The sequence below is a fragment of the Panthera tigris genome, chromosome B1, assembly GCF_018350195.1.
Source record: "Panthera tigris isolate Pti1 chromosome B1, P.tigris_Pti1_mat1.1, whole genome shotgun sequence".
Taxonomy (NCBI): Eukaryota; Metazoa; Chordata; class Mammalia; order Carnivora; family Felidae; genus Panthera; species Panthera tigris.
Genome location: NC_056663.1, coordinates 3062462 through 3076531, shown reverse-complemented (window position 1 = coordinate 3076531; position 14070 = coordinate 3062462). Strand labels below are relative to the sequence as shown.

The window sequence follows — 14070 nt, the reverse complement described above, 5'->3', positions numbered from 1 at the left end:
TCATACCTGCTCTGAAAGATGGGCGGTGAAGGAGCCGCGTGCGCAGACCTGGGCTGAGCTCTGGCAGTGGCTTCGGGCGAAGGACCCACCACGTGACGTTAGGCTCTGGCTTCCCCTCGCGGTGGGTGCTCTGAAAGCCCGAGAGCAGCCCCCAGCCCCCGCAGCAGCACAGCGCACCTGCCGTGGCCGTCACTCGTCGTTCTGTCCGGCACCTTCTCTCCTGAGCCGACCTCAGTCCCCGTTTGCTTTCCGCTGGGCTGATTCCCCTCTTGCTTCACCGCAGTGTGAAACATTGACTAAAAGATACAAGGTAGTAACCACAGAGGACGGAATTTCTCCCTGATGCTGCCCGAAACATTCAGGTGAAGGGCAGGGACCGGACCGGGCCGATAGGGAAAGTGGCTGAATGCTGTTGGATGCTCCCCAGATGGTGCATGGGCGTTTGAGGTCGTCTGTGCCTGCTTCGGCCCCACTTTCCAGAGACTTAAAATTGTTCTTCTCCTCACTGGGGAAACTTCTTCCTCTAAAGAACAACCTTCATAATGTCACCCAGATGTAGGTGTTGTTCATTTATCTTCGTTTTCTTAAAAAAGGACAACCATGAAGTTCATGAGGAAAGGCTGAATAGTGGCCTGTGTCCGAGTGACCCTTGATGGTGTGTTGTCCCCGTGTACGGGGCCTGGAGTGGCAGTGATGCCCTGGAAAAAGTGCTCGCATATTTATGAAATATTAATGTATTATTAGAAATAGAAACGTCACTGTGTTTGAGGCTTCTTAGATAAGCGTGCAGCGTTTGCTATCGGTAGCCGGGTGTTTTTCGTGTAATTCAGGACAAGGAGAAAAATTGCCATTGGAGACATTTCTCCATTTTGGTAACAACAGCAGCAAACATGGAGGAAGACGCCTCCATGGGACGGTCTTTATTTATTTCCTCTTTGGCCCTCACGCTTCTTGTTCAACTGCACCAAAATGCTGAGACGTATAAATATGACAAATAGGAATTTTCAGCAATTTTTATTATGATATAGTTATTCTGCATTCTGTTTTTCTTCTAAAAAAGAGCCATTCTGATGTATCATTGTTTCAACTGTAGTGCTTGGTATGTAATTTTATTAACTTTGCATCAGAATCGTCTTCTGACTCCGTCTCGTAGACTTGCTTTCTTAGGAGCAGTTACTCAGATGCTGCCTGTCACTGGTCGGGTTCAATGCAAAACCTGATGTCCCCATGTTAGGAAAAGCAGTGTGAACATGGACCACTGTTCTTCGGGAAAACAAGAACGCGAGCACACTGTCAGAGGGGGGCACCGTTGGATGAAGAAATGCACAGACTGAAGAGGATCCTGGACACGATACATACAAACGTCCTTTAGCTGCAGAGAATAAAAACAGATCATGGAGTTTTCATGCCCATACCTTGTGGATCTGTTTCTCAGCGAGTTGTTCTGGAGTAACAGACGTCTCTGCGAGCTGAAGTATATTCCAAACTTTACCCCGTGCCCCTTTTGGGAAGCAGAACAATGTCTCACAGACAGTAGATTCCAGTATACAACCTAACAGACCCCTCACCTCACACTGGAACGAGGCTCACCTGCCCGTGGCTGTCAGCCGAAGACCAGACCTCAACGAAAACCACAGCCCAGGGAGACCCTGGGGGTGTCTCAGAAAGGGAGTTCCGGGAGGGACTGGTTATGGGATTGAGGTTTGTGCCAGGTGATTTGGGACGGGACTAAAGGCAGTGTGATTTTGCTTCGCCAGAGGGGCTGTTGGGGGTGGGGCGGGCCGTGTGGTTGGCCATCTTGACTTTTATCCAGAGGTGGAAGGAACACGTGTGTTGTTGCAAATGGCAGCATTTATTTCTGTTTTAAGGCTAAACGGTGTTCCCTTGTATGGACGTAACACGTTTTCTCTGTCCCTTCACCCACTCATGGGACACTTAGGTTGTCTCTCTCCACAGCGTGGCTACTGTGAAGAAGGCTGTGGTGGACACATGGGTGCAGACAGGTCTTTGAGCTCCTGATTTCAGTGTTTTGGGGGATATATCCGCAGAAGTGGATGCATACGCAGAAGTGCTGGGTCATCCGGTAGTTGTGTTTTTAATTTTGTTATTACATCACAATAGCCGTATTATACTCACTAGACTCTAAGGTCTTTGAGGGTAAGTACAAGCTCTGAGGCACCTCGTTATCATGAGCACAGTGATTTGGGCGCTTAATTAATTTTAATTGCCTGCATATCACTCAGGTCTCATAAGGCGCCAGTGCTCCTGATGCCGCGTTTAACTCCTCTGAAAGGAGAATAGAAGGCGGTCCTTGGGGTTGGTAAGAGGTTGGATGCAGGTATGGAAGTGCTCCCCACATCGTTCCCTCTAGACCCTGCGGAAGGCGTTACTGATTTCTGTATTAACATAAACTCGTTCTGGACTCTCTCGACTCCTTTTCCAAGGAAATGGTGGGGCTTCCCCGGGAAGACACCGATGGCCGTGTTGTGTGTTTGCTTCTAGCTGTCCCTCGGACCAGCGATACCCAGTGCAGCTCTGTCCCCGAGCCCAGATACGGGCGGAGAATTGGCTCCGAGTTCTCGGCCGGTTCGATTGTTCGATTCGAGTGCAACCCGGGGTACCTCCTTCAGGGCTCCACTGCCATCCGCTGCCAGGCCGTGCCTAACGCGTTAGCTCAGTGGAACGACACAATCCCGAGCTGCGTGGGTAAGTGTGCCCGCGGGTGTGACGGCGTGCGTGCTCGCGGGTGTGATGGTATGTCTGCCCGCAGGTGTGACAGCGTGTGTGCTCGCAGGTGTGACAGTGTGTGCGCCCGCGGGTGTGACGGCGTGCGTGTGTCCACAAGGCGTGACAGCGTGCACAAGGCTGTTCCCTCCAGCTTCACAGCTGGACGAAGCAGCTTCCGATGCTCACGTCCAGTGTGCACAGCCTGATCCCGCTCCAGACCTGTTCAAAAAGCAACGTGTTTCCTCTGAAATAGCGGCGGAGCGGCTCCACGCTAAAAGTCACTGTGTCTCACGAAACAACTCATTAGATTAATGAGGATGAAACACGTTTTCTTGCACAAAACCTATCAAGTACGCCATTAACTCTCAAGCCCTGGGTATAGAGCATAATTTCCTTTTGGGGAAGAATCGTTAGAATGTTGATCTGGTGTCTCGCATAATGTCCTCTTAATAAATTTGTGCTGATGAAGGCTTGAAAAGTAACAGGTTAATGCCGCCCGAATAACAATGGCCTTGTTAGTTATAGTTTATTTGTTTCATTTTGCGTGACAACCTCGAGAGCAGTCGTGATGAGGTCTTAAATTCACTTGTACGTTTTCAGCGTCTCTTCTCCCCGGATTTGCTCATAAACCCCCTTACTCTCATTGGGGTTGCTTGTCTGCATATGGAAGGCAATAGTCTGCAAAGCTCCTTAAATCATCCAGATAAAATTATTCTGAACAGGAGTCACTTCCGAGATGTCCCTGTCAGGTACAGTCCCTTCTTAGCCTGAAGAGGTTTGCTTTTAGACACCAGATCTGTAAACCTTGGTACTGTGGTAGGCAATAATCAATGATACTGGGAATTGGTAAGAGAATAGACTGAATTTGACCTTGGCCACCACATGCCATTGAAAGGACCGTACTCCGTGTCAAATGTCTCTTAATATGTGATCACACAGCAAAGAAACGCTAAGCATGAAATTAATGCTGTCCTTTGCTGTACTTTATTTTTATGAGATACGGTTCTGTCTTTTAGTCCCCTGCAGTGGCAATTTCACTCAGCGCAGAGGTACCATTTTATCCCCCGGCTATCCTGAACCATATGGTAACAACTTAAACTGTATCTGGAAAATCATAGTTACGGAGGGATCAGGAATCCAGGTAAGCCCCTCAAGCCCAGAGCGCCTGAATGCACGGGGCTTGCTTTCTGTGTTTGTTTTCTTGTTTCGTTGGTTATTTTTAAATACTTAAACCATAACCTCTTTCCCTTTTCTTACTTCTTCTACAACATGCTTCTAATCACATTTCTAAACTTGGGATTAAAACCAATAGATTTAGGGGATAAAAGCTGCCCAAAGTGCCGTTTGTAGAAATTTGCAAATGTCACTTCATGGTTTATTTTGTGGGGTTTCACCTTTCTCTTTGGTGTATGTATTAAGTTTCATGGAAAAACCCTGCATGATCAGGCAAATTTCTTTAAGCCGAAAATACTTAGTAACTGAACACTGTTGTTTGCTAGATTCAAGTGATCAGTTTTGCCACGGAGCAGAACTGGGACTCTCTGGAGATTTACGACGGAGGGGACATGACCGCGCCCAGGCTGGGAAGCTTCTCAGGTACGCTGACACCAGTTCCCTCTCGTCTTTGTGAATCAGAATCATCAAACACTAACGAAATGAGCAACAGCCACAAAACGTTCCCTGTAGACGTTTTCCTACAACACTCGTGCGCACATCCACATTCGCTCATCTAGCGTTGACAGTCTTAGAGCGAGACCACAGGTGAGCCGAGAGACAGCTTTGTTCCCAGTGAGCGGGACTCACGCTGGGGAGGTAGCAGGTAGACGGTGTTTGCGTGTGACAGTCTGAGGCCGGGGGACGAGGGACCCAGGGGTAGTGATGGCAGGTAGGGGTGAAGCAAAGAGTAGGTCACGGTTCACAGTTCCTGCGAAGAGATGTGCTGAGATCGGGCCGTCCAGGAAATTGTACTCCGAGGTTTGCAGCTTCGAGGCCTGAGGTCTGTAGTGCTTTGGGACCCACCAGGTTTGCAGAGCAGCTCCGCCCTTGACGGCAGATGTCCCCAGACCTGAAGTGTAGGCAGCCCCTCCTTTCTCTTTCTTCCACCCCGGAAACTGCTTCCGGGTTGGCCTTGGCGTCTCCCTCCTCGCCCTGGTGGTAAGCAGTACCGCCCAGCTCTCTTTTCCCTTTCTTTTCTACTGGGAGGTTATCTTGTTTCCTCCACCCTGAACAGCACCAACGTATCAAAATTCCCGACAGAGGGGCACGTGGGTGGCCCAGTCCGTAAGCATCTGACTCTTGGTCTTGGCTCGGGTCATGATGTCACGGTTTGTGAGTTCGAGCCCCGTGTTGGGCTCTGTGCTGACAGCGCGGACCCTGCTTAGGATTCTCTCTCTCCCTCTCTGTCTGCCCCTTTCCGGCACTCTCTCTCTTTCTCCCTCTCTTCTCTGTCTCTCTCTCCCTCTCTGTCTGCCCCTTTCCGGCACTCTCTCTCTCTCTCCCTCTCTTCTCTGTCTCTGTCTCCCTCTCTCTCTGCCCCTTTCCGGCGCTCTCTCTCTCTCTCTCCCTCTCTTCTCTGTCTCTGTCTCCCTCTCTCTCTGCCCCTTTCTGGCACTCTCTCTCTCTCTCTCCCTCTCTTCTCTGTCTCTGTCTCCCTCTCTCTCTGCCCCTTTCTGGCACTCTCTCTCTCTCTCTCCCTCTCTTCTCTGTCTCTGTCTCCCTCTCTCTCTGCCCCTTTCTGGCACTCTCTCTCTCTCCCTCTCTTCTCTGTCTCTCTCTCTCTCTGCCCCTTTCCGGCACTCTCTCTCTCTCTCTCTCCCTCTCTTCTCTGTCTCTGTCTCCCTCTCTCTCTGCCCCTTTCTGATGCTCTCTCTCTCTCTCCCTCTCTCTCCCTTTCTTCTCTGTCTCTGTCTCCCTCTCTCTCTGCCCCTTTCCAGCGCACTCTCTCTCTCTCTCTCTCCCTCTCTTCTCTGTCTCTGTCTCCCTCTCTCTCTGCCCCTTTCCGGCACTCTCTCTCTCTCTCTCCCTCTCTTCTCTGTCTCTGTCTCCCTCTCTCTCTGCCCCTTTCTGGCACTCTCTCTCTCTCTCTCTCCCTCTCTTCTCTGTCTCTGTCTCCCTCTCTCTCTGCCCCTTTCCGGCACTCTCTCTCTCTCTCTCTCCCTCTCTTCTCTGTCTCTGTCTCCCTCTCTCTCTGCCCCTTTCTGATGCTCTCTCTCTCTCTCCCTCTCTCTCCCTTTCTTCTCTGTCTCTGTCTCCCTCTCTCTCTGCCCCTTTCCAGCGCACTCTCTCTCTCTCTCTCTCCCTCTCTTCTCTGTCTCTGTCTCCCTCTCTCTCTGCCCCTTTCCAGCGCACTCTCTCTCTCTCTCTCTCTCTCTCTCTCCCTCTCTTCTCTGTCTCTGTCTGTCTGTCTCTCTCTCTCAAAGTAAATAAACCTTAAACAGTTTTTAAAAATCTTGACAGTAGCCGTTATCAAGATCACCATCTTCCCTGTCACCATCATCATCATCATGACCTTTACTGAGCCCTGATAGGGCCAGGCTAACAGAGTCCTAAAAATCGCACTCTGCGCGAAGTGCTGTCCTTGCCCTTGTCTTACAACTGAGGAGCAAAGATCTCCACGTTTGAGAATTAACCAGGATTGCACAGAAAACTACGAGCTTTTCTAAGAGTGCGCCCGGCCCCACAGACGGCTCCTTGTGTGGCACGGGCCCGAACGACGTCTCCCGCTTATCTCAGCCGCATCTGGAGATAACTCCATCCTGTCGCTCGGCAGGCGCCGAAAGAAAAGTGGGTGACGGGCAGGCTGTTTGCGGTGCTCGCGACAGCTGTGATCTTACCACGACTTCTTAAGTTACTCCAGAGTTGTCTCTGGCTGTCAGCCAATGAAAACATCTTTTTACGGGGCCATTTAAAGTTTAGTGTGAGCCAATGCCAGTAGAAGGTATCACCCCTCACACGCCACCTGTATTGGTCTGTCTTTGCATGGTGTATCTTTGGGGACGTTTATGTGCGACTGCCCCTTCCAGACCTGCACGCCTCATCTGCTGTGCTGTCTCCCCTGGAAAGGTTCACGTCCTGCCCCCACCGCATAGCGCCTGTCGCAGTCCAGCTTGGCCTGCGATTTTTCACACCGCCTCCTACGTGTCAGTATGATGCAGATATCAGGCACCATGTTTGTTTTGGGGAATAAAAAAGTCTGTCACAAAAAACAACACACTTGCACATCCGTATGCAGACGGCAAAACGTAATAATGTTCATAATCGTAATCATACATGTTTTCATCATATATAAATATAACGTAACCTGGTAATACCTGTAACTTTTGGCGAAGATGTAAGACCACAGGCAGGTGTTGGGTGATGAAGGAGGTCAAAAGCTGCATTTGCCTAGGATTTGGGGGAACAAATGAAGAAATGTCTTAATGGACGGCATAAAATATCTGGGGAAAATTATAACATCTTAACAGATGAGTAAAACATGGGCAGATAAATCCAAGAGAGAAGAAATGCTTCAGGCAGTGAAACCCTGTGGTTTAGTGTGTCTATTATACAGTGAACCCTTGAACAACATGGGTTTGAACCACAGGGGTCCACTTATACGTGGAATTTGTTCAATAAACGGAGAACAAAACGGTAAACATACTTTCTCTTCCTTACGGTTTTCTTGAGTAAAACTTGCTTCCAAGGTATATCTTTTGCGATTTTTTATCTGAAGTTCAAATTTCATCATTCAAATCTATTTTTTATGTATCAACTAATGTACATCAGCCTGGATTAAGCCTTCTCTGGAATAACTACTGTCCACTGTGTGTGAACTTAACTTCAGATGTGTGATGTTATATTTCTTAGTTAATATTAGGAATAGGTTGATTTCTCCAAAAGAAGGGTTTAACCTTGAACGAATTTTTCCACCTAATTTTCTGAGGCACGAGTGTGTTGCTGAACACATTTACATACAACGTGTGTACATGTTCTTTGTATACAGCAAGGCAGTTGTATAGTTGATTGACTAAGGTTAGCAGGAATGACTTCCTAAATGCTAGTAAAAATGATAATAATAAAAGAAGTAAACACATTGCCTACGTATGTGGCAAAGAAGAACAATACCAATCTTCTCTTTCTTATTTTAGTTTTTGGAATTAGTCAGGAGAACAGAACCTTATTTTTCTGATATTTCACGTGTACAAATTTAAACATATTAAGTCAATTGATGTAGACGTCAAGATGCATTTCTAACTAAAAATCGGGTTTACTTTTAATAGTAAACACTGTCTCTAGCTAAATGTGTAGATGTTGGCTACACTTTTCAATTTTTTTTCCAGGGTTCTATTTCAATTCCAGTTAGCTCACATGGAGTGTGATGTTAGTTTCAGGTGTACAATATAGCGATTCAATATAGCATTTGATTCAATATCACACTTCAGTATAACACCCAGTGCTCATCACAGGTGCCTTCCTTAACCTCCATCATTTAAAACCTATTTGGCATAAATACCATTGCAATGCAATTCTGAGCACAACCACCAGGAGTTGGCACACACTGCATGGGTTGAAGGCATGGTTTTCCAACTCCCCTGAGACCCCAGTCCCACGCTCAGTGTCCTTGGACCACCCGCCCTTTGACCGACTGGCTAAAAACTCAGGGGTTTATCTTAGTTTGAATCATTCTCTTACATAGCTCACAGGACATGAGAAAGCAATCTGCTAATAAATAAAGTGTATTGTAAAGTAATCATATCAGGAACAGCCAGATGAAGTGACTCATAGAGCGGCATCTGGGAGGGTCTCAAACATGAGCCTTCCGTGTCCTCAGGACGTGTCACTTTCCAGGCACACCAATGTGTATCACCCACCTGGAAGCTCTCCTGAGCTCTGCTCTCCAGACTTTCCACTGGGTTTTCATTACGGAGGCACGATCCATTCAGTCCCTGGCTACAAAACTCGATTCGGTCTTCAGCTCCTTACCCCACAGAGGGTGGGAGGTCAGGCTGACATCATCTGGCTCAAAACCCCAAGCCGCTAAGCGCATGGCTGTCCTTCCCACATGCACAGCCACCACCCTACTTTTTGATACATGTGATCATAAGCAGAGCTACCATAAACTCCGGTGTGGTCTAAGGAGCCCACCTGGAATAACAAAGACGTTCCTGTCAGAACAGTCCAAGGGTAGGGGGTTACTGTCTGGATACCAGGAACAAAGAGCAGACAGTTCATTTACTACACAGAACCACATATTAACAGTGCGAGCAGAGACTACACCACTATTTTGATTCTTTATCATTCTGAGATGTCACATATAAAAGGAATAACAAAAAACTACTTAGTAAAGTCTTAAGAAAATATAGATGATGTGTAAGTTTTATAACATTGTTCTCTGTCCTCATAATATCTGCCTTTGATCACAGTATTTTATGATACATGTTGGCTCGAGTGATTTTTATAATAGATGTGGTGGCATAGAGGTACCTGAGCCTAAAACATCTCTAAGATAATCGTCGATACGTAGCCTGTATTCTTTTCTGAAATAGAAATAAGGATTTGTTGTGTGTCAAGGTTGGGATTAAGAAATTCCTCCGAAAAAAATCATCATGGAGTTTGCTGTTGCTATCAACTTTCTTGCAAAATGTAAGATGCAAACTTCTTGTAAAAGTTCTAACCAAAAATGCAAAATGCAGATGTATTGCAAAATTCCTTGCAAAAATGCAAAGATGTAAGCTTTTAAGAAAACTAATATTAAGTTAAATAAAAGCGGGTGAGCAAGCAATGTGATCAAAAGAAAAAGTCATTAATAAATAACATGTGAAGATATAAATCCAGTTTGAAGTCATCTAACTGGAAATAATAACATTATACATTATTTTATATAATGTCTTCTACCAAATTAAAAGAGTCTGTCTGACAATCTTTTCCCATGCACTTAGATTGAGCTTCTTTATACTTAAAATCAATTGCATTAAATAATACACAGTGTTATGCCACATGCAAATATATAATAATATTATGATATTGCAGACACACTTCTTTCTGAAGTTAAACAGACCACTTACATCTTGTGGTTTAATATTCCAAGGTTTATGTATTTTTGAGATAACCTGATAATGTTTGGATGGGGGTGATTTGGTTGTTTCTAAGACCTTCTCACCTTCCAAGAGAGTAGCATTTTTTTGTGAGTGAGCCTAGTCAACCACATCCTCCTCCTCTGGGCTGTTTTCAGCCTTTGTCACAAATGCATATTGGGGGAAAAAATATCAGTGAGAGCCACGTTCACAAATTCAGCATTTTTTACAGTTGTAGCCATTGTGAATAACAAGGGTATGTTCAATGGAAAAAAAATAATTCGTGGTTTATGAATATGCCCTGTTGAAAAAATAATCGAGAAAATTCCTGATTTATACTCTACACATACATGACAATAGTCCCCCCTCACCTGTACTTTTGCTGTACGTGGTCTCACTTACCCATGATCAGCCACGGCCCTGGAAGAAGACGATCCTCCTTGTGACGTATTATCTGAAGGTCAATGCTGACCTATAGCTATATATCACATGCCTGCATCATGCACCTGACTCTGTCCCACCAGGTGGGCATCTTACCGTCTCGCACTATCACAAGAGGGGGGCCTGCAAGACAGTAAGATATTTTGAGGGAAAGGCCACATTCGCATAAATTTTACTATGGCACCTGTTATAATTACTCTGTTATTAGTTGTTAATCTCTTACTGTGCCTCACTTATAAGCCACACTTTATCATGGGTGTGCATGTATAGCAAAATGCATAGCATACACAGGGTTTGGTACGTTCCGTGGTTCCGGGCATCCGGGGGTCTTAGGATGTACCTCCTGTGGATAAAGGGGACTACTGTGTACTATTTTATGTAATATGCTGACGGTGGAGAAAGTGCTTCTCTTACATAGTTGTATATGGACCCTTTGGCTTCTCTGTTATTTTACTTACTGCCTCCCAAGGGAAGAGTAGTGGCCTTTCTGATGGTGAGAGCCTCTCGCTCTTGGATTCGGGTACGTAATGAGTACACCACTGTGGAAAGGAATGACGTCACAGTCATTAGCACTCATTCAACCTCGGAATAGTGGACCGGGCAAGGCCTGTGTGTCTCTTTCCTTCCCTATGATTCGGCCGAGACCAAGTGTGCGAGGGTTCTTCTGTCTTTGCACCGCAAGCTTTGGGGGAAATTATCCTGGGTTCTGATTCCTAGCCCACTGTTTCTCTCTCTCCATCTCTCTCTTTCTGCACACACACCGCTCCAAGTGAGTCCTGAGACAGACGCTGGTGTGGCCCCTGATGATTCACCCACACACCGTCGGAAGCCCGGCTCCTTTTTCGTTTGAGGAGTATGTGGCATTTGTCCAGATTTAAAAAGAAGAGCTTTATTTTACTTCTGGCTATGATCTTCTCTTTATTCACTATCGGACAGACTCCTGAGGCCATGAAGGATGAATGGTTTCAGACCCAGTGCACACGGCAGGGTATCTTCCTAGCTGGAGTTAATTTTGGGAGGGATGGCATGAATTTTCAGATTTCGTTGTGACTGCCTTTCTTTTCCCGTGTGCTTGCTGGGTGTGTTTGGAACAGTCAGGGACCCCACAGAGTGGATGAGCAAGACGGTAGCTGGTCAGGTCAGAAGGCTGGGCACGTACGTGGGAACTGAGGACCTGAGTAATATAGTGACGGCAGTGAGAACCAGGTTTCTCCGTATTTGCTAAAGGAGTTAGAGACATGGAAATGAGGCAGGCTACTTGGATTTGAATTAGAGGTCTCAGTGCAAACTCATGGTTTTAATATGTATCGATGAAAATACAGATGTAAGCGTGTGTGTGTGTGTGTGTGTGTGCGCGCGCGTATTTCCCACCTCTGTCTTTTGGCAGATGTAAAGCAGCACCCCGGTAGCCAAGAACCCCTCTGGCACCCAATGCTGAGTTTCTGGATACCAACTTAATACTGTTTTTCCCTAGAGGAGCAAATATTCTTGGAGAAATGAAGCCTCATTTTTCAGGGCTCTGGTAGGAAAAAAACATTACACATACACACACACACACACACAACGAGCTGCTCTGTCTAAAATAGAAATCTATGAGTCCATCCCAATATAAGTAGCTACATGCATAAACGAAATGAATGAAGAAGAACAATTTCCCTCACAGCACGCAAACTAATACATCTGGCTGGAAGGTGGAATGAGAGGATCATCATTTGGCAACTGTTCCAATGATAAGCAATTCAAACTGGAACATCCATGGCTGCCAGAACTGCTGGGCCGAATTCTGATGAGAAACGGCGCATTCACGGTCTCGTTGCATCTCCCCGCCTAATTGGTACTCACTGAGAGCAGGAGAGTAGGAACTCCGGAGGGGAGAAGCCCGGCAGATTCCACTTTGGCCCAGCATCAGTGGTGGGGCCTCTGGTAACGGACATGGTATGAACGGGTGTACTGATGGACCCGCTGTCAAAGCAAGCAGACATCCGAGAGCTTGATTCCTCGTGGGGCTGCACCTGCGCTGCTGGAAAGCACCCCTGTCCCGGCCCATCTAACACCAACGTGATGCGCCGAGAGCAGGGTTTGGAGGAACTGCCCCGAAGGAGCCTGTGCAGCCCGAGCACAACAGCCCCCTCGCACCCCCAAGACCGAGTGTGGAGCGGATGAGACAACCAGGCAGGAATACAGTGTCGGCTTTTAACATTCTTGCCAAAAATGCATAGGCCGAGTCGAATAGCAAAGACCATCAGACAGACTCAAGTTGAAAAATATTCCACTCAAAAAACGTGCTTGTGTTTTTGGAAAGTATCGAGTTGTTAAAGGCGTGAAAAGACTAAGAAACTCTTCTGGATGGAAGAAAACGAAGGGAGCCAAAGATTGAATGCGCCGCATGATCACGGACAGAATCTTTCTGCTACGAAAGCCAGTATTGGGGGAAATCAAATGAGATCTGTGGATTGCATGTTTGGAACTACCGTGTCTGTGTTAGTTTTTCCTTGATTTGAGATGTTCTGTTGTAAGGAACACACACTGAAGTTTTACAAGAAATGGGCCATCACATTTGTAACTTACAAATTGTTTAGAATAAAATAATGTCGTATATACACACATATATAAATTAGTAATAGAGATAAATATAATTATTATGTAGTATAGAAAGATACAGTGGATATGTGGTGTGTTCGTGCTATGTTTGCACCTTTTTAATGTTTGTTTATTTATTTTGAAAGAGAGAGAGAAACAGGGAAACAGAGTGAGTGGGTGAGGGGCAGAAGAGAGAGAGAGACAATCCCAGGCAGTCTCCACATTGTCAGCACAGAGCTCGACATGGGGCTCGATCCCATGAACCATCAGATCATGACCTGAGCTGAAATCAAGAGTTGGACCCTTGACCAACTGAGCCAGGCATCCTGAATCTTTTTTGAGGTACAAATGATTTGATTTTTTTTTTAATGATTTGAAATTTTTTAACAGGAGCTTTTTAAAAATTTTATATGGAAAAAGGATTATAAATCAGTCTTAACATTTCAATACTTTTAAAAGCATAATCAATATTTAAACTCTTTATTTCTATGGTACTTTAAAAAATATCTATAAGAGAATATTGAACCCGTTTTAAAAGTTTGTTATTGAGTAAAAACAAACAAGAACAAGTAGTTGTTAAAGGTACACATTTTGGGAAAAACAATTGACTTACTTCTTGAATGAATTGAACTTTAAAAAAAAATAGCCATATATATACATATGTATATGTATACATATGTATATATATGGCTTGTGTTCTAAGCCATCTACAATCATTTTTGGAAGTAGGCAGGCTATAAATTATAAATGAATAGAATAGATCAAAATTCATACCAATTTGTCTGTGCTGAGAGTAGAATCTGTAGGGCTCTAATACCATTTCTCAGTTTTCTGTGTTAGGTGTTGCTCTATCTAGGTCACAGTAAAACAATATGATCAAAAATATACTGCCTGTGGCAACACTTTTAAAAACATCTCCCAGCTGGGTTTTGTGTGCTGGGAATAACTTCCTGTTAGGGCAGTCTAGAGAGGCCCCCGTGGGCGCCCCTTTACGGCAGGTGTGGCTTGCCCTCCCTCCAGCTGGGGCCAGGTTCTCCCTGCACGGCACCCTCCCAGGCCTCCCTCGCTAATTGGTACCCGTGTGTCTGGTGTGCCCCCCGAGGTGTCAAGATCCGGCATCTTTTGTAGAGGAGCGAGTGGTTATATTTCATCCTAGAGCTGCAAACAAAGTCATTCAGGCCTTGCTACCATCAGTAATAACACGTAGAGGGAACCTCACTCACACAGCATTGTCACATACGTGGCAATTTATTACTCACATGTAAGGGAC

At 45.9% G+C, this 14070-nt stretch overlaps 1 protein-coding gene across 1 annotated transcript in view; it reads left to right on the top strand.

Moving 5' to 3' along the window:
- Positions 1-14070, top strand: part of CSMD1 (CUB and Sushi multiple domains 1) — a 669247-nt gene that overhangs the window by 437222 nt on the left and 217955 nt on the right. The window contains exons 29-31 of the mRNA XM_042982757.1: positions 2503-2706; positions 3744-3868; positions 4227-4323. Coding sequence (XP_042838691.1) covers positions 2503-2706; positions 3744-3868; positions 4227-4323 — 426 coding nt within the window. The remainder of the gene's footprint in view (positions 1-2502; positions 2707-3743; positions 3869-4226; positions 4324-14070) is intronic.